This window comes from Pelecanus crispus, chromosome Z (genome assembly GCF_030463565.1).
Source record: "Pelecanus crispus isolate bPelCri1 chromosome Z, bPelCri1.pri, whole genome shotgun sequence".
NCBI classification, from domain to species: Eukaryota; Metazoa; Chordata; class Aves; order Pelecaniformes; family Pelecanidae; genus Pelecanus; species Pelecanus crispus.
Window position 1 is genome coordinate 10,746,379 of NC_134676.1, and position 20,836 is coordinate 10,767,214.

General features: G+C 43.5%; 1 protein-coding gene across 2 annotated transcripts in view; it reads left to right on the plus strand.

Moving 5' to 3' along the window:
• The window catches only part of UBAP1 (ubiquitin associated protein 1), a 34,554-nt gene extending 15,036 nt beyond the window's left edge, over window positions 1–19,518 (plus strand). Inside the window, exons 2-8 of one of the 2 annotated variants that reach the window (XM_075726046.1) lie at window positions 2,305–2,345; window positions 7,072–7,196; window positions 9,745–10,671; window positions 14,578–14,613; window positions 15,071–15,268; window positions 16,758–16,859; window positions 18,286–19,518. In XM_075726046.1, coding sequence (XP_075582161.1) covers window positions 2,312–2,345; window positions 7,072–7,196; window positions 9,745–10,671; window positions 14,578–14,613; window positions 15,071–15,268; window positions 16,758–16,859; window positions 18,286–18,426 — 1,563 coding nt within the window. In that variant the 5' untranslated portion in view covers window positions 2,305–2,311 and the 3' untranslated portion in view covers window positions 18,427–19,518. The remainder of the gene's footprint in view (window positions 1–2,304; window positions 2,346–7,071; window positions 7,197–9,744; window positions 10,672–14,577; window positions 14,614–15,070; window positions 15,269–16,757; window positions 16,860–18,285) is intronic. The other variant, XM_075726047.1, reaches the window with a different exon arrangement.
• Window positions 19,519–20,836: the final 1,318 nt, after the last annotated feature.

Consider the following 20,836-nt stretch of genomic DNA (forward strand, 5'->3'; position numbering starts at 1 on the left):
TCTAAAAACGATCTCTTTGAATTTTCTTTTCAATGTCCTTTATGTCGGCACTGTCTGGAGTAAGCTGCTTCTGGTGAATGAGGTAGACAGCATATTGCCTGTAGATAACTGGTGCTGCACTGAAAAATCTTCCTTGTCAGTTGAGTTGCCAAAGTGAGGAGGGTACTTCCTCTCCTAGCCTTAAAATCCTCTAGAAAAGGAGCACTTGCTTTTTCAGTCTGAGATAGTAACTAGAAGAAAGAAGAACTCAGAGGAATTAAAGGAAGTGTGTAGAGGCCTTGTCCCTAATTTAGCTCCGCGGTAATAGTGGTGGATGATGGGCAGCCATAGTACATGCTTGCAGGCGGTGCATCGTGGTCTCTGGTGACGTGCAGAGGACTGGTGACGTACATGAGGGCTGTATGATTTCACACGTGGCCTGGCTTTTTCAATAGTAACAAATGAAGTTGACGTCTTATTTGCTACTCTCATACAGAGGAACTAGCAATGCAGCAGCTTGTCTGACAGTGTGGTCTGGGTCCAAAAGGTGCAGCCTATTTCACGTGCTGTAGCCTGCAGTCTGGTCTCCTCCTCTGAAACACTGGGACCTGTAAAGCCCATTCAGCTCTGGTAGCTGACATGCAACTGTACCGGGTGGTCCTGTGGCTTTGCCCTCGACAGCCTCCCTGAGATGGCAGGCTCGGCACTGTTTCACCTCCTTTTTCTTACATCTTTGAAGCCTCAATGTTCCGTTCGCTTCTGAGAAGCAGTTGCCAACTAGTACCAAAATCAGTTCTGTGGCATAGTGGAGTAGTTTTGGACATAATACCAATTTTGAGAGAGATGATGAGATGTGCTGAGAAGAACCTGACAAACATCAAGCAGAATGACACACTGCTTTTACATACAAGGTACGCCTGGAGTTGCCCAGCATGACTCACTTCCCCATAGCCTAGCATCTGCTCGCTGTGTTTCATGAAGTCTGGTTGCACCCAGGTAATCTTCTTTGTACAGCTGTGGCTTTAGCCATGTGTTGGATTCCTGTTAGCCAGTAGGGTTGGTTCGCCTATTGATTTCAATATAATGTTGAAAAAGGCCTTTGCACAGCAGAAGGTTCTTTCCTGAAGTACTTGAAACTGTCTCTTCCTGTCCCCAGATGTGTCAGCAGCTGCCAGGAGGAATAGCTAAGCTGGCTGTGTAATCCTCACCTTATGACACCCTTCCTTTAAGTTAACATTTGCAGTTGGACTCTGCAATGGAAACAGTGAGGCTGAGAGTTAGACCTTGATTGAGGAACGATGGCTATGAATGTTAGATCTGCTCCAAGTTGTGCTTTGGGTGCTGTCATCTGCTGGTGGGGGTGTCCCAGATAACTTAATGTTTTTGAAGAATGGCTGTTGGGCATCTTAGTCTATGAGCTGGAGGACTTCAGAAACAACGGGCAACTCTGATTCTCTGTCATGCATAATGTCAAAGGAGGTCTTACAAATTCAGTTATTCAAAGAATTATGCTGTGGTGCCTTGAGATACATCTTGTGATGTACTTCTAATCTAGCAAAAGAACCACTTATGTTATTGAACGCACCATAAGTATCCTGGAGCAGGGTTTTTAGCTGACAACTACTCAGACAGCTAATTCTATCTTAAACAACTCTTTTCTCATGACAGGTCTGCTCTGTGTTTAACATCTTGGCCATGTAGGATTTGCAGCCAAAATTTAAAAGTTGGTATTAAATTCTGTGGACAGTGGATGAGGTCTCTTGTTAACATTGTTTTCTTGCATGTATCTGAAAATATCTTCCTCATGGCACCATTTATTGTATGCCTGTTTGTTATCTGTGCATTACCCAATGCGTCTAGACAAGTGCCATGCTGGCTAACTGACTGCATACCCAATATGATAGTATCCCTTTTTAGAGCAGCAGGGATTAAAATGAGGAGGATCAGTGTGGTATTTCCAGTAGGAAGGGCTATTCTTAATGCCAAAGAAGGCAGGGTATGCTCCATGGGGCTGGGATGGAGCAGCCCCTGAGCACTGTGGTCTGGAACTCTGCCTTCCTGATCAACCTGGCTGCTTCTTGGCTGTTTTGGGTTTTTTTTCTTCTTCATTTTGCCATTTAGATTCAGACCCTGGGATAAGTTATTTGTCTGCTCAGTCAATTCTTAAGGCTGTAAAACAAGTTTGCTTATCTGTCTTGGGAACAGGATAAAGAGCAAGTGTCTGCAACGTGTCCCATAACCTAGAGAAAAGACTCTGTAGAACTGCACAGACTTAGTTGTGCTACATGTATGAAGTCGTTAAAGCTGTTTTAAAATGTTTTTCAGGTTCTAAATGGCTTCTAAGAAGTTGGGATCCGACTCTCATGGTAAGTGAAATTTGGCATCCTTGTCTTTTCAACAGGATGAGTCCTGCTATTGCTGCTGACTAATGTCCCAGCCTAGATGGTCCATAGAGACTAATCTGTTTAGCCTCTGAGTAGTTTTTTTGTTAGGAATAAAGTGCCTTGGCTTTCTTCTTGCATAGTTGCTTGCTGATGCTGTGCCTGTTCTCTGGTTAAACTGAAATTCAGCCTGTGACTATTCCCTACTCCTTCTTGGCAGAATAATACTTTCCCCTTCTTCCACATCCCTCTTCAAAATCAAAGCTGAACTGCAGTTGTGATACTGATCTGATGTTTGCTGAAGTGGACACTAGATCTGTAGCTCCTTCCTATGGAAGTCACATGGGAAGCTGGATTGAAAGTGAAGCTTTTAATATATCATTGAGCTATGCTTGCTTTTTGCTCAGCAGTGGATTTTTTTCCTAAATTGGACTAATCTGGTTCAGCAGGCAAGTGAAGAAGAAAATGTCGTCTTCTTCTACATTTGAGATGCATGGTGTCATGCAGATTATTGGTATCATAAAATTTATTTGCTTGTATATGTGCTTAAATTACACCCCATTTTCTAAAAGATGAGGGGATTAATATTTCTGTAGCACATTAAAGTTCAGTTTGTACATAATGTAGCTTCTTCAAATCAGTAATAAATCAAGGCAGTACTGGGAGGTTCATGTGAAATTTCTAACATGATGTTTCATGCTATAGAAACTTCTGCTTTTAGAAACTTCTGCTTTTAGAAACTCAGCCTTGATCTTCCTGGATATCTTTCAGACAAGAGGGTCCCAGAGAATTCCATTTTTCCTTGAGCTTTTTATTCAGTCTTGCAAGTGTAAAGTTGAAGTACAGAATAAGAAATGCCTCACTTAAATACGTGGTTAAGGTTTAATAAAAACAGCAGATCGAAACTTAATTTTTAGATGGTCTCCTTTGCTGTGGCCCAGTGATACTGCTGCAAGACAGTTAATTTCTTTATTAAGCTAGCTCTTCAGCAGTTGCTCTTATATCTGTGAATGCTCTGAACTGCTTGTCTTTTGAATCTGTTTTTATTTCTCTCTCTGCTTCCTAAACCAGACTAGCAAAGACACTGCTTGGAGCTAGAATTCAGCCTGTCTTAAATACTTCTCAAAACAGTGTGGTGTGGTGGAATATGCTCCTAGCTTCAAAATAACAAAATCAACACAAATGGTGCTGTAAGCTGGCTGGTTAACTTGTCTACATTTTTGTGTACCCTCTCTTTCTAATGGCACCCGCAACACTGTCACAGTACTGTTTCTGAGGAGTAGTGGAGCAACTTCCTTGGCTTATTATGTCTTAAGAAATCAGCAGGGTAATTGTTTCAGTCTTCTCCAGGGTTCTTAAGAATTAATCCCACTAAGTGAATTTTGGCTTACTGTAAAGCATCTAGCCCAACAACTACCTTCAGTTCAGTGCCTCTGGCAGGCTGATGAAATTGGTCAACATGGTTGATGCATCTCTTGTACTTATTGTTGAGCTGCTTATTGGAGGTTAGAGGTCTGTTGTTGAATCACAGAATGGCCGATGTTTGAAGGGACCTCTGGAGATCATCATATCCAAATGCTCTGCTCAAGCAGAGCCACCTAGAGCAGGTTGCTCAGGATCATCCTCAGATAGAGATGAAAATGGGAACATAAGGTATGGGTAGAAAGGAACCCTTTTCCTGTCTTGAAGGGTATTCTTAGCATACACCTGTAACTATGCCTAAGTGTGTAACTTCAAATGCTCTCCTGTCATTTGAGTAATTGGAAGTTCAAGCTTAAGTTCTAGTAATCAGTGGCATCTAGAAATGCAGCTCTCATCTGTTGCACAAAAAGCATGGGTTATACCAAGTGCAGTACGTTACTATTGCTGTTGTACTGTCACTATACAACTTGAAAGCTTTTAACTCCAATTTCTGAAAATTACGTAAGTGTGGTTTGTGTGACCACAAAGACTAAGTACTGCTTGGTTTCAAAACTGTTCCCCATTCATAACTGGTAACTGGTTTTATCTGAAATGTTTCCATTTTGTCTCCAAACTGGAGGACGCTTCTATGAGTTGGCCGGTGATTTCCACGTTACACTAAAGTGGAGAGAAATCTTACTCTTGTAGTGGTTCTTTGGGGCAGGAATGTCATACAGTGTGCAGTGTCAGAGACCAGACTGACAGGTACAGTTTGCCAGGGCTATTCTCAGAGCTTCCTCAATATGCTTTCAACTGCTAAAAGGATGAAGTGGCTAACAGCCATATTAAATAACAGTTCAAAAAAACCTTTAATTGCTTCACTTGAACATGTGACTATTGAAAGAGTGGCTTGCAAAATACTTTCTATATGTAGGTTTTGCTTATTGGTTTAGAATTTGCCATTTAAAACAGTTTGCACCCTTACCCATCAGTGTGCTCCAGCAGCAGGTTCATCTGTTTACGAAAATAAAAGGGTTCTTGGCTTCCTGGATCAGATTTTAATGTCATTAGACTAGTACTGTTCTGATTTGGCTGGAAGAAAGGGAATACTATGTGCATCAGGTTTTTGCCTCAGAAAGTCTTTTTACCATCAAATGCCCTAAAACACTTGGTGTGTTTCTTAATGTGTGCTTGCAGATTGTGTAGCAGAGTTATATTCAAGATGAGGTTATAGCAGTGGTTGTTATTAAAAAATCAGGATACTGGGAAGAAACTAGAAGGTTTTTATTCCTTAGTCTAGCTTCTGAGGTTAAACTGGCAGCTATCAATGCAGCCCATCTAGTCGGTGTGTTTAGGGTTTTTTTTACTGCACCAAAATGAAGAGTGTTGCTGTGTAAATACCACAGGGTGTGCTTGTACCCTCTGTGGCTAGTATCTATTTCAGGCAAACAAGAAGGCTGTGCAAGGGGAGGTGTCTACCACTTACTGTGTCAATAGGTCTAATAAGACGAGTATTTGCACAGTGAGCAATTGGGCTGTGAGATTGGTGCAGATGCTGCTTTGCTTGGATCATCCTCCTTGGACTTGTGCCATTCAGGCTCAGCAGGGCATAGCAGCAGCAGTCACGCTGGCCTCTGAGCAGTCGGAGGTCTGGTTGTCTCTGAACTGGCTATAATTTACCACTCTGTGCAAAGGCTGCAACAGTTGCTGTTTCTGCACAAGCAAAGACTTTAGCATATCCAGGTTCTCAAATTGCCATCTCAGATACAATTTGGATGCCGTGTTGCAAATAGTGGTGTTGGTGGCCAGTGAGGTGCCATCCAGACGCTGTGCTGTGTAACGCTTGAATGTCTGCGTCTCAGTAGGGATCAGTGAAAATACTATTATATTGTGCCTGGAGCATTTTTTTCATCCTGGTGGTGCAGGTGGGATGTAGGTTACTCAGCTTGATGGTTTCAAAGCTGGACGAAATAGCACCTGTGTCCTAACAGGACTCTGGGACCAGCCAGTGTGGTACATAGTATGAGAGCTCAAGTGGTGACACCACATAAATATTTAATTCCAAATTAACAGCATGTTCCTGTTTTCAAAAGCTGCTCATCATTTTTGAGCCTGTGACTGCCTTGTTGTAGATGAGTCAACAGTGAAGGAACACAAACAGTACTTAAACTGTCATCTGAGTATGAAAATGGGTCAGATAAAAATGGCAAGTCACAGCTTGCTGAGCAAGAGGTTAGTCACTGAACACCATCTTAGATGTTGCCACTAATGTCTTTTTGGATCTGCCACACTCAAAATGAAGTTAGAAATGAGTGCTAGAGGAATGCTTCAGATTGTTATACACAGCCAGAAACCTTGCCTGTAATTCCAAAAGCTTAGACTAGTGATCCAAGAGACACCTTTCAGTTAATTGAGAAACTGAGTGCAATTTATATTGTGGGTTTTCTAATACTTCTTCACAGCAGCTCAAGGAAAACAAACCTATAGTCTGGCTTCTTGGAGGGCATTGAGCTCTAAGTGATTCTGCCTTATGAGTTTGCAGGATGCCTGAAGAGTTTCATCGTAAAACGCTTCTAAATACCACGTGTAAATGATAGATATAAAGGACAGATGGAGGACCATGAAATAAGCCTGAGGCCTCTCACTGGAGTGATCACAAATCAGACAGCTGATTAAGTTAGATTGCCTTGTTTCAAAAATCAGAATTGCTATGTTAAGTAGTGTTGAGATATTTCACTGTCTTTTGGTTGAAGTGGAGCGTCTAGACTTTGGGCCACTTTGCCCTTGTGACCACTTCTGTCCACATGTTACTTCTTGTATGCCAAAACCTGGATTTTAGGTTTTCTTAGATGCTCTAAAGCTGGGTCTTTCTAAAGCGTGTTTTGAATATGACAAGAAATGATGGATCTTTTTATAGAGACATAACAGAACACGGCGTTCAGGAGAGCTTCATCTTCCAGTTGTGTAGGCATAGTCTTGTCACAAGGGAAGCTAAGGTGTTTGGTGTATTGACTTCAAAACTTACTCAGTTGTTGGATTGTTATGTCGTGGGCTTGGGGTTTTTTTTAATAGTTATGGAGTAGAACTTTAAAAACAAACAAAAAAAACCCCACGAAAGCCAAAACTGAGGCAATGAAGTCTGAACAGATTCAATGTGTTTCTGATCAAGCAACTTCCTTTATTGAGTGACCTCATATAGTTGGAGCAGCAGAGGGAAAACAACTCCTAAATACAGAAATATGAGTCTTAATTAAATGCATTAAACTTGTAAGTTTTTTTTTTTTAATACAATTTCTGCTTTTGATCTTAGGGCCTTTCAGTTATCTTGATGATGTCCCATTTAAGATAGGAGACAAATTCAAAACCCCGGCGAAGGTTGGATTGCCCATTGGTTTCTGCCTGCCTGATTCTTCTCAGCTTGTCAGAGAAGCCCAGGTGAGTAATGTGTTTTGCCTTTCCACTCTTTTCCCCCTCACCAGTTGCTCCCAACGTGTGGTGCTGTAAATTGCAAGTAGTCACAGTTTGCACAGATGTTCAAATGTCAGTCTTGTTGGTCCTGTAGGGTCATTTCATATGCCAGGCAGTAGTTGCAGAAGATCTGTTAGAATATATAGAAAGATAAAAATATGATAGGCTGTGCAAAAAGTTTCTACTTCCTGCCACTTTAAAAAGCCTAATAGCATTTATTGTAGCTTATCTACTTCAAAAGAGCACAATGCTTTTGTGTAATAGTTACAGGTCTAAACGTTACCCTGACTAAATTTGAGTAGCATTCTTAAGAGGAAAAATGGTAAGAACTGATACACCCATGCTATCACATACTTACAGAATCTTGTTCGAGGGTAACAGGTGTTTCTATGACCATATTTTGTGGGTTCTCACAATAGTGGGATGAAGAAATAAATTTCCAGTTCTTGTTTTCTGTGCAGTTCTGAGTGGGAATTCTTTTCCAGCTATAGGGCAAACAGGTTACAGCTTGGTATGCATGGCTTCCAGGTCTTTGAGGAGCATAATTTAATATGTTACCATAATCCTTGGTAGTATAAAATCAATTGCTTTAGCATAACTGTTGAAAAGCTAATCTCCAAATGCAGGTTGTGATACAGGAAACCTAACTGAACTATGTTTTCTCATTTGGATCCATGATTTTCCTTGGTCAGTCCAAATTGATGATTGTTTTCACTTCAGCTGTGACAGATTGCTGTAGATGGTTCTGCCTTGTTTTTTTCTCTTTTTTTTTTTTTTTTTTTTTCCTGCCCTGTGTATTACCCTACTTCGTGGCTTTTTCATTATAACCATTAAATGATTACCTGATTGTCTTAATACACATATTTCCACCCAGTCAAGCTGGTGTGGGAGAGCTAAACGAGACTATAATGTCCTGTTGCTGGCTTCATGGTGCTGTGTCTCCACCTGCCAAGCTGAGGCTCAAGTATAGTATGCCTGATTGGACTGCAATACCTTGCATAATATGATGTGACTATGTACACTATGCATCTTGCAGTGCAATTTGACTTTTTTTTACAGCTGTAATGAGAGCTGTTTCAAAAAAAAAGGTGCAGGGAAGCAAAATTGACCAAAGCCATATATGTTTATATAAATACCCCCCCATTTTTTTAATATGAAAAAGTATAAGGCTTTGGTCAATTTTGGTCATATAGGACCATACACACACACACAAAAAAAACCCCTACAATAGCTCTGCTCGGATAGCAAAGAATGTGTAGTGAGTAGTGCCCAGCGCTTCTGCCAGGGAGTTGTTTTTCAAAGACACCTTGCTGATAAATTGCGTATCACGCCTCTTGCAGTCTTAGAGCTAAGGGAAGGGAAAAAAACGTGTTACACGGTTGAGACAACAGTTCTCCATGATCTCACTGGAGCCTGCTATAGATGGGATGTGATGCAACACATAACAAGTCCCAGAAAAGCCCAGTAGAGGCCTAGCAAGCCTTGCTGGCTTGTTGCTCTATAGAGCTAGGAATTTGTATGACCTAGCAGTCCCATGGCAAGAGCACTCCTGTTTGGTTATGTGCCATTATCTTGGCAAGGATATCTTATGACTTCTTCTGAGTCACAGGTAGGTTACACCCTGGACTTTGCTTGTAGGCTGTGTTCTCTGAACATTTTGTGGTTATTTAGAGCATTTGAGGTTGTTCATTCTTCATAAGATACTAAAGCTTTAAGCAGATATAGTTTGTTCAGAAATTTGTCCACTCAACCAAGCCACTATGGTGGCCAGTAAACTGGCAGTGAGCAGCTTACAAATGCTGCCTTGTGTTAACCTGGCCCTGAAGAAGTTTGTGAAAAGCTTGTGGGATCCTGTCATGCCAGTATCTGCTGCAAAATCTGCTGCTGCAGGTAGTTGTCATCAGTGTAGCCTGTATATCCCCTTTGGCTGGTGAGCCATGGGCGCTGGGGTAAGAATACCAATACCTCTTAACTAGTGGGTGTAAAAGCCTAATATCCAGTCCCTTAGGAATCTTTCAGGGGAAATAGAGTAATACGATATTGGTCTTTGGATGCAAAAATATGCTGTCATAGCCTTGAATGACTTGTGGAACTTGTAATGGCATAGTTCAGTGGTGCCAGATGGGTATGATTGTCCATTTAGAATCGCATTAGACTTCCCCTTGCTACATGCGTTGTCTTGTGGGGAGAGGGTGGGAGGGCTGTGAAACTGATCTTGGGATAATCAGTAGCTCTAAAGCAAAACTAAATGTAGGAAGGAGGCAAAATATGATATTCTTATCCAGACTATAGACAGGTTTTGCTGCTAGAGGCAAAATTAACTACTTCTGGTGTCTTCTAGATTTGCCAGTCTGTAGGTTAGAAGAGATGCTGGGGGAAAAATTGATGCCTGTCAGTGGTAATTCATGTAGCTTTCTTATTCTGTGTTACTTATGTTGCTGTTAGAAGTAGCGGCTATTATCCTTATAATTTATCTTTTTTTTTTTCCCCTCCTTTCCTCTCCACCCTGTGTCAGTATGACTTCTCATTGGAAAAGAAAACAATCGAGTGGGCTGAAGATATCGAAATAATTCAAGCTGCCCAGAGAGAAGCTGAACGAAAGGCAGAAGCACTAGCGAGCTCAAAAGCAGCTCCAGAGGTCAGCAACAAAATGGGGTTCTCAGAGGGACCTTGCCCTGAGGCCATGCCTCCTCCTATTAACCCCATCCTCGCTAGCCTGCAGCACAATAATATTCTTACTCCCACGCCAGCCAACAGCAGTGCTGTGAAGCAAAAGGTTCTCAGTCCACCTCGTCCAAAAGCAGACTTCAACCCAGCTGATTTTGAATGTGAAGAAGACCCATTTGACAAACTGGAATTAAAAACTATCGATGATAAGGAGGAATTAAAAAATATTCTTGAGATTCATGTTGGTACTACTGGGCCAATTGTTGCCCAGCTGTTAGATAATACTTTGCCCAAAGGAGGCTCTGAGTCTGTGTTGCAAGATGAGGAAGTTCTGGCATCCATAGAAAGGGCCACGTTGGACTTCAAGCCCCTTCACAAACCCAATGGCTTTATCACTTTACCGCAGCTGGGAAACTGTGAAAAGATGTCCTTGTCTTCCAAAGTGTCCCTGTCCCCTATCACTTCAGTGAGCAATATCAAATCCCTGTCCTTTCCTAAACTTGACTCTGATGAGAGTGATCAAAAATCATCAAGGCTCACGAGCACTTTCCACAGCACCTCATGTCTCCGCAATGGCACTTTGCTCAGCTCTTTGCAAACCTGTGCTCAGAGTAAAGCTAGTGAACTGAATGGACACCATATGGTTGGTCTTTCTGCTGTAAATGAGGACAGTGGCATGGAGACATCAACATTATCCTCTTCATCCAGGCTGCCTTCCCTGGCTGTGTCAACAGTTTGTACAGAAGAAGAATCATCTCAAAGCACAGCGACTACGGTAAACATGCAGTGGATTAGAATTGGGGTTGCTGGGGGGATGTGCAGGTGTAGAAGCAAATGTTGCTTCTAAAATGTCCTGTGGCTTTGGTTTTAGTTTCATCTAATGGGAGTGATGTGTAGGTCCTCTTAATTTACATGGCAAATTGATCAACCCGACAGGTCTTAATGCTGGCAGTTCTGAATCTCAGATTATTACTCTGCAGGTTTCCCTCAAACCTGATATTTTTAGACTAATTCTGGTGATTTTTCTTTCAGCTTTTCAGCTCTTGTTGTTTGTAGTTGCACACCTTGGAGCTAAGTGTGTAAGATATGTTCTTTGTACAGTCCTGCATTCTGCCTTACCCAACTGAGATATATCAGATTCTGAAGTGCTGTTACGTTTTGAGTTAAATCTGTGGTTCCAGATCTGTTCCTCAGCTTGCTTATTTGCTGGAAATAATGGGAAATGTAGGCTTTTCAAGGAACAGAAGCAATAATAGATTAAAAAACACAGATGTGCTGTGTCAGGAAAGAAAAAAGTGTTTGCAGTTGACCTGCAGTGAAATAAATGTCTCTTTTTTTATTATTATTATTTTCTGCTGAGATACTTTTAAAATCTAATCTTTAAAAGGAAGAAAATTGTGGTGGTCTGAAATCTGGTATTTACCCTCTTCCTTGGGAAGGAGGGTGGAAAGATTGCTTGGTGGATACCAAAACCAGTCTTGAAGGTCATCTCAGATTGCCGACGTTACAGTTGGTTGCCATACAGCTCTGAGACAGGAGGTTGACGCTTCTTTTCCTCAAACTTGTAGCAAGTTCTAAAATTACTTAGAGGACACTTAACTTCACACCAGGTGTTGTCATTGTCTCTTTGTGAATAAGACCAGAGATTTGAGTAAGCTTGTAGCTTTTTTCCTGCAGAACCTAAGATATGGATGCCAGTACACATGAAGCCTAGTGGAAACTGTATAATCAAACCTTCTAGCTGGCTCTGAAATAATGTGATTTCTTCTGTCCAATATAAGCAGTGGTTCTGTGGTCTTACTGGCATACAGTAGGTTTTTGTGTGACACCATGTGCTCTGAAATAAGTGACACTGCTTCTCCCCTGTTGTTCTTTCACCTCTTTTCTGGTTTAGGTAAATGCACTATTAATTGCAAAATACAGTATTCTGGCAACTAGTGTATTTGTCAGAGCACAGCAGAACAGCTGTTTATTGATCACTAGAACAAATTTAATACAGTAAACTTGGGCAGAAGCAGCAGTGCGCTGAGCAGCTGCTCACTGCTACAGATCACAGGTTTGAGAGACGATTGTATGATTGTATGTAGCTCAGAGGTAAAACCTCAAAGTATGACAGGTAAAACCTCAAAATATGACACGTTTCTAGGGGTTAACATGGAAGATCACTTGCAGCTAGACAGATAGGCATTCAGATGGCCAAATTTTCACTCTTAACTATTCAAATACCTATGCTGGATTAAAACTTGTTAAAGACCAAGAGGGAAGGTGTATTCTAAAGAATGCTGTAAGGGAAGATAGAAAAAATATAGACTTACTAGGAGAAGTAGTTAAGATCTTCATTTGAAATTATTTCTGCTTTGCAGGTAGCAAATCAAGAAATACGTATGCCAACAGAACTAGTTCTTTCTGTTTAAATTCCAAGACTTTGGACTATACTTGTTTCATGTTTCCACAATATGGTCCCAGTAGCTGGAAGATGACAGCTGAGTAAATGCAACAAAAGGATTGAAGTAAATCTTAACAAAAATCTTCAGAGTATGAAAATGATAGAAGGCAGTCACAGTCATCCCTGTAGCTGGGAGCAGAAGGGTCATGCGTCCCTTTTCTGCAAGGTTACACAAGAATAAGCCTGTCCTTTTTAGAAAGCCTCAGGACAATTATATGTCCCAGTGTATTCCACAGTGATTTTATATAAATTTTTTTTCTCACAAGACTAGAAATTGTAACTTTGGATTTGGATTTACCACTGGAGTTTATGCTTTACCAATGAATTGGATCTAGGATTTTTTGGATGGGAATAAACCTGTGATTTCTCTGAGGCTGCACAGATTCTGTCCTGGGTGGTCCTCTCTCCTCTTTTTTTGAAGCTCACTGGTTTGCTTTTTGCGGCATTGGCAGAGGGAGAGATGACTAGTGAAGGCAACAGGTTGGAATTAAATCTGGTCAGAGACCCGACTAGTATGATGCATTTTATTTACAAAAATCTGTGGTTATGGGAGAATGGGGCACTCCCAGTGGACCATTCAGAATATATACCGCTGCAGGTGCATGATGTGCAGGGGCACACCAGCCGCAGGGGAGGCTCCCGGCCTCTGTATGAAGTCCCTAAAAGTAGGCACAGTGTGCAAGCACATACTGAAAGCACTGCACATCTGCTTCTTGACGGGTACTGAAATGCAAGTCTGAGACATAAGGGAGCACGGGTGCTGAGTGACCAGTCCTGGCTTTATCCCCTGCAATTCCTTTAGGTGTTTCCCTCCTCTGCTGGAAGCCACTCACCACGAGCGCAGGTTGTCAAGCTCAAGTAGATTGAGGAGGAGGAGTTGGTTTTCCTGGACTCTTGAATCTCTGGTGTCAGAAACAGTTTCAGTTTTCCTGGCTGCAGCATCAGCAACAAAGCATCATCCTTCAATTTGATAACCAGCTGATTTCAGGGCCACTCCAGACCACCATTTTGGTGTATCCGATGTTCTAGTGCTTTTTGCTCCGGCAGAAGTGCCTGGAGAGGGTGTGCGCGAAGAGCTTTGAACCTGCCTCTACTACCACAAGGAGAGGTTCTTGGGTAAACCAGTCCATCAGACTGAATATGACTTCTCAGGCTTTGTCTCCTAGAAGATAAATTATTACCCTGGAGATGAAAATGGTCAGAAACACAGAACAAAACCTCCTTGGTGGTGGTTTGGGGTTTTTTTTTGCAAATAAATGGCATTTGTCAAAATCCTAATAGCTTTTCTCAGAACTGTTTCTCTATAAAGAGGGTTTTTTTGTTTAGTTTGGGCCCAAACAAGGCCTTTCTGAAAGAAGTGGACAAGCTTTCAAGCAGTCTGTGTTGGCATAATAAGTGTTGAGAAATGCAAAAAACCTGAGGCTCTTGGTCCACAGTCGTTTCTTGCAGTCTTTTCTAATTCTATTTAAAATGTGGGAAGACTTTTAGATGAATGAATTAAAACGTTCAGATTTGATGGGGCAAAGTTCTGCCTTTGCACTGCCGTTATCTTGGGCGAAGTAGTATAAAACAGTGGGTTGGTTCTGCCCTCTGGCAGCCCGGTTCTGCAGAAGCAGAGCAGGCGTACAGAAGGGAACATTACCCAGCCTTTTTGGCATAGTGGGAACGGCACCAACTGTTGGGTGCTGGTAGAAAAATCACATGGTCTTTTTAGCCAGCGTGCCACATTGCTCCTATATAGCATGTGAAATGCAGTGCTTTGACAGTAGAAAAGGGGTGTATATTTCTCTTACCCCTTCTCATGGCCAAAAATTCAAGAGAAGTCTCTAGTCAATAACTTCAAAATTATCACTGTCATTGAGGCGACGTAGCACTGGGTCAAGAGCTGAACAGGAGCCAGTGTGTTGCACTGAGCTGTATGAACATGTAGCCATTACAGTGACAGAATAAACAAGTTTACAATTATTGTGAGGGGGGACACATCCTCCTTGGAGTATAATCCATTTGTAGAGTGCCGAGAGAAGACACAATCCTTATTAAGGCTATTCTATAACTACGCACAACCGCATAATGTCTCCATCTCGCATGTGGAAGCCTGATCAGACCACAGGTCTCCCTAATATGGCAGACTTACTCCCAGATCTCTCCCATAAAAGCCCTCTCCCCCAGCTATAGCAAATTCTACTCACTGGTGCATAATGTTTATAGTCATCTTATTCATGTGTTGTCCAACAGGTACACCCAGACTACAAGGAAACAGAAATCCCTGTGGTAAGTTCCCAAACACCTGTGTGCTTGCACTGGGTTTTGTTTCTGAAAATCTCCAGAACTAGTGTTCCGTTGAGTACAAAAAAAATCATAGGTGATGAGTAAACTTGGGGTGAAGTAAGCAGTCTCATGCTTCCTCTGAGGTACAGAGTTTGGCATTCACAAGGACCTTCACTGTTGCAAAGGGTGGGTATTGAAAGGCTTTGGTCACACCGGTAGGAGAGGGTATATTGCGAAGAACCTGGGATGTTGGTTGTTTTGAGGGTGAAAAGGGTATGGTGGGAGTCAAACTATGTGCGCTGCTTGGTTTCATCCTAACAGTGAGTAACTTCCCATGGGTAGTATCTAGAAAGCCTCTCAGATAAACTACATGGGGTATCCTTGTTCTGCACTTGCCAGAAACAGGACGTGGGGATGCAGAAGATGACCATCACCTCAGCATCTGGGTTTTCCCCTTTAGGTAACACACCAAAATTTCCCAGTGTCTAAAGTGCCCAATAACACCAGCTGCACAAAGCAGTCTGGTGGCCCCGCACCTGAAATACAGCAGGCCCTCTCTGCTAGTGAGAGGCAGTGCATAGAGACGGTCGTCAACATGGGGTACTCGCCTGAGAACGTCCTGAAAGCCATGAAGAAGAAGGGACAGAACATAGACCAGGTAAGAACTTGTGCAATGGGAAAGAAACCCTTGATTGGATGCTGATTCTGCTGAGAAACAACCTTAGGCTTGCAAAATGGGTAGGAGGGAATACTTTTATTCTAACAGGGGTTTGCAGCCTGTAGCCTCTGCAATATTAACTGCTAGAGAAGTTGACACCTGGCAGTAAAGGCTCTCGACACCAAAGAAAAGAGCGTCTGCATGTGTATCTGAGAGACTGCTTGAGTCAGCCACAACTGTGGGTGCTGGGTCAGAGCTGCGCTGAGCTTGCGATGGGCCCTTAGCTCCATGTGAAGCTGGGAGCAGTACTGGGTCTTCCCAAGAGCCACAAAACCATCGGAAGGAAGCTTAGCATGGCTCTATGCCATGCTTAGTGCCGTGTGACAAAAAAGCAGCCAACTTCCCTTGTTCTGAGCACAGGGGGTTACGACGCTGACATCTCTCCCTGTAGAGGGATTGGCCCTTACAGGCTTACGACAGCCCTGAAAGGCTCTCGCAAGGCACCGCTGACCGACTTTCTTCTGTGTGCTGTGGTCATGGTGCTTCCTGCCTCACAGGTTGCCTCAAATGCTTGCTAAAACCAGGTCACAGAGCACAAAGCACTGCAGGGTGAAGCCTGGCTCTGAGTCTTGGATCCGCTTCAAACGAACACTTTAAAGCAAGGAGAGTGTGGCCAAACTTTCCATGCTGACCCTAGGCAGGCTGTGTGCTGTGCAGAGCATTGCCCGGCGGGACTGCACCTGGGGAGGAGGAGTGTCCTGGTGACGGGAAGCCCGTGGAGCTGATCTGCTTGCTGCTACCTACGCATCGAGAGCGCTTTAAGCTGTGTGCTGGAGTGAACTGTAGTCTCACATGGAAAAAATGGCCCTTAGGAGGGCAGTTTTCAGTCCTGCTGTATTTGCAGGCTGTGCTCTCTTGGCTTCCTAGCATTACCTGTCTGACCTTTCCCCATACCTCTCAAAGCTGAGGACAGAAAAGAAATTCGGCAGCGGTTTCTGAACATGTGAGCTGGGGTTTGCGGCTTACTAGCCAGTATGCTGAGTTGATCTTAAAAGGCTGACTGCTTTCAGATTGTGTCAGCTCTTGTGGCTGTCTGAGAGGAAGCTAAAAGCTGTTGCATCTTGACTGCTGGACCTAGTTTCATTTTAAAAACTTGTAGTATAAAAAGCACAGTTAAACTTCTGCCTTCTACTCAGTGATCAGGCACGGAAGGCTAAAGATAGGTTCCTGAGACTGCTTTGACTAGAGTGCAAGATGATGTCCAGAGCTGGTGGGAGAGCACAAGAGGACGGAAGGGCTCATCTATTTTCTCCAAAGAAGCTCTTGCTTCAAGAGCGTCTCAACTCTACTAGGAGGGACTTTACCTTGGTCCCTGGTGAAGCCTGGGGTAGAGTCGTGCTCAGCCCCTCTGCATGTACAGAGATGGTATTCAACCGTGTGCTGCCAATGCTGCTCTGCAAACTTAGTTTCTTTCCTTCATCTCCCACAGGTTTTGGATTACCTGTTTGCACATGGACAGCTTTGTGAGAAGGGCTTTGATCCACTTCTTGTTGAAGCAGCTTTGGAAATGCACCAGTGTTCAGAGGAGAAGGTGAGAGCGCAACATGCTAAGGAATAGAGAGAATGTGCCTTGATGGGGAATTCCAGCAGTGGTTCCTCTGGCTGATGTAATTCTGCCTTTCATGGTAATGCTGCCTTGTTTCCAAAAACTGCCAAAGGACATCTTTGCGGTGGTAAAGCGAATATGTGTTAAAGCATTAGAATTCTTCTGCATTGTTTTATTACTCTCACTTGCATGCATTTCTATGGGGACAGGTTTTTTTAAAGACCTTGCTTATTCTGGTTGTAATGTTCCGAACCCAGAGTTCTCTTGTGGGCGAGGTGTTTGGTACAGAGACAGTTAATTTCAGAAGCAGCAAATTATCTTTCAAAGCCTTCCAGCCAGCCCTGCCTGTGAATTTACTCACTTGTACAAACGCATCTGCCTGGCTGCTCAGCAAATTGGGTTAGGGCTCACTCTGGGAGAAGCTGGGAAATGTGTTTTTTGGGGTCTGGCTCATTTTACCAGCACCAAAGGTACAGAGGCAGGAACGGGTAGCCAGGGCAGAGGACAGCAGGATCTTTTAAAGTCTGCCAGCCTGTTGTGTCCCAGGTTGTTATATGAAATCTTCAGAGGTGCAGCCCAACCCCCCCCAGACACGTATATGCTTTCCTGCCTTTCTTGGACTTGGTGATCAGCTTGCAGACAGAGGAACAACAGTGTGAAGATGGGAGAAGTGACTGAGTTCAGGAAATGCATCTGCTACTGGCTTAACCCCAAAATTGGAACTGGCTAATCTCCTGATCGCCCATTTCAACCTGTTTGCTTGGTTTGGGGGTTTTCTTTCCTCTGGAGTGGAGCAGAGGCACTGTAAATAGCAGAGGTTTCATAAGTCTGATCAGCTGATTCACTTCTTGTCACTTAATTTTTTCAAAGCTCAGGGAGGATTCGTGGTTGATGTTGGTAGTACCGTACACGGTGCATCCAAAAGGGTTTGTGCTAATCCCCCAAGTTTGCTTTGGATCTGAAGAGCCAATTGATAGCGAGGGCTGCTGTACGGTTCCCAAGTCAAAGTAACTTCAAAAAAATTCAGATGCAGCACAAGCTGCTGGATGGGGGACCAGGGTGCCATTAATCAGCATTTTTGGGAGCCCAGATGGGTCAGGCTGATAAATTTCTGACTGGGGAAGGCACCCCCACAGACTGAGCTTTGGTGCCCTTGCTGAAGAGGATTTTGGAAATGCAGGACTGCAAACACAGGGGACTGAAGGTGGGGCTCTGAGGGCTACTGCAGCCAGAGCTCCGCTGGCTCTGGTGTGAGTGGATTTTCTCCAAACGGAGCTGGAACGGGCTGTACTTGGGGAGGAGGAATCCACCCCATGGGTGCCCAGTTGCTGAAGACTGGCTCTGTGCTAAACCTCCACCAAGCACTGGTCCTCTTTTCTTTTGCAAATAATGGACTGTCTGTGTCTTTCAGATCACAGAACTTCTCCAGCTGATGAGTCAATTTAAAGAAATGGGCTTTGAACTAAAAGACATTAAGGAGGTCTTACTATTACATAACAACGACCAACACAACGCTTTGGAAGATCTAATGGCCCGTGCAGGAGCCAGCTGAAAACACATTCCTGGATTCTCAGCGTGCAACGGAGCAGGAGCAGCCCTGCCACCTTCACATCCAGTGTGACTTGCCCTTGGCAGGAAGGAGCCCGGCTTTTCGCATACATGGGAGAGGGACTGAGCAAGCCCGCCCGCGTGCATCACTCCAGCATTTCTCTTTTCACTGAGAGCCAACTTTCTTTCTTAAATTAAATTTTTAAAGTGTCCTTTCCTAAGTTTCCTTTTTCCAGCTTGGCCACGGAGAGTTTAGACTGCCCTGACCTCTACTGGAATTGTACATAGGTAGAGATGGGAGTGGTTTCCCCCGCCTCACTGTTGCACTGGAGTTGGACAGAAGAATACTAAGTTGGTTATGAAACTAGGATGCTTTGGTTCTTTGAAGCTGCTTTCATGGTGTCTGCTTGTACTGAATTACTCGACTGTGTCACAGTCCAGATTAACTGGCTAAATTTGACCTTTAGTGCAATGGAGTTTTATTTTTTTGGTCGAAAGTTAGTCTGTAACTTAGTAAAACACTGGTTCAGAAACTGTCGCTATGCATAAAGAGAGAAGCTGTTCCTCTTGTGGGTTTGTTTGGTTTCTTTTAATTTACCCATGCATCAACACTTCTGCCAGACATGAGTGTCCAATGCTGAGTGGTGTGTAAGTTCTCTTGAAGCAGGTAAGCTGTGAACTCTGCCTGGACCTGCAACTTGTGTTGGTTCTTGAACCTGAAGGCAGAGAGCTGGGGCTCAGTATTCTTAATCCCCCAGGCTTGTAGGATATTTAAGACAATGCCCTGGTAGAAAATCAGTTATCTTTTTGTTTTAAATAATACTCGGTGTGATGCAGGAGGTTTCTTTCAAGCACTTTCTTTAAAACAAATATACTCACTGCATTAGTACCATTTTTCACACTGCTATAGGACTACATAATAACATCTAGTACTAGAAATCAGGTTTTGGCTTGGTTTTGATAGTTCAAAGTATTATATTGTACATTGTTCAAGTTCTAAATACATAAAATATCAGCAGTCTTGAGGAATCTTCAAAGTAATTTGCTAAATATTTTGATTCTGCAGAAGAACAATTAATAAAACCCTCAAATATAACTCCCAGTGTCATGGTTCCCATCTCTCATGCTCTTTGGCTTCAGCAGTTGAAGAAGGTGCTGGATCCTGCCTGCCCGTGTGCTGCCTGCTCCCATAGGCACACGTGAACTCTTGGTGTTGGGCAGAACGTCCAGAGGCCTCCGGGCAGGCAGCTGCAGTGGTGGAATGTGCTGCTCTTTTCTGTGGCTTATTTTTGTTCTGTTGCAAAAACCAAGCCTAGGGGCCCAAACTCACATTAGAGCATGGAGCTGGGAGCATTGGACTTCAGAAGAGGAAAGTGGCTCAGCTCATTGCCTCCGTTTAGGTTTTTCAAAAATATGTTTTAGCTCATCAGGACCCTGAAGGAGATGGCATTTGTGTCCACTATGTTGTGAACTTTATATGACTAAAACATCTAATTTGGGTCCAGTGTTAACTCCTGGAATTCTCTGTGAGGTGCCCAACTACATTAATTACATACCCTTGCTTAAAACAAAATGATGCTGAGGAGAGATGCAGCTGGCAAGCATCTAGGACATGTGAAGGTGGATGATGACAGGACCAGGGCAGACAGCCTTGAATCGTCTCCCGTAGCATTGAGCTTCACCAGCTTCTAGTGGTGGGGCTGAAATTAAAACTTGTCTGTGAAGGGCATTCAGCAGCTGGTGGTCAGCAGCTGCTGCCTCTGTGGGTGCAGGTAAAGCAGTTGCCCAGCTTTCCTTCCCAGGTGAGAAGTGAGATGGTTTGAAACAAGGAAATGGGGTTCATGATTAGTCAGAAAAACTGGAAAGCAAAACTCAAATTGCCTTACTGTCACTGTTGAGAGCATTTGGTTGTGTTGCTTGTTTCACTTTTCTCAGAATTAATATCCAAACAAGTCCCTCTCTGGTACTAGACAGTCCTGAAGGGGCAAGGAGTCTTGCCAGTGAAGAAACAACTACTTAGACCAAACCTCTGCATAAAATCATCTCTTTGGTTGTGTTAATGTGTGTTAAGTTTTTTCACAGTCACCCCACGGGGGCTGGCTCTTAACCCCACTACAGTAACCGCTCTGTAGAGAGGTGAGAGCGGGGGGCAAGGATGGGCAGCGATACCTGTGAAGCTGGTCCCTTCCACAGAGGCGTACCCATCTGTGTCTTCCCTGCTGACGTTGCTCTTGCTTCAGCGGTGAGGTTTCTGGATGTGCGTCACTGGGTGGCTGAAGGCTGGAAGCGTGCTTCTGGGGCAGCCTCTCATGGAAGGAAAGACCACGGCGTGAGGGGATTAACCTGGTGGCTTAGGGGAAAGGCACTTCTGAAGAAACGTGTAACAAGTGACACTGTGATGAGACTTGAATGTT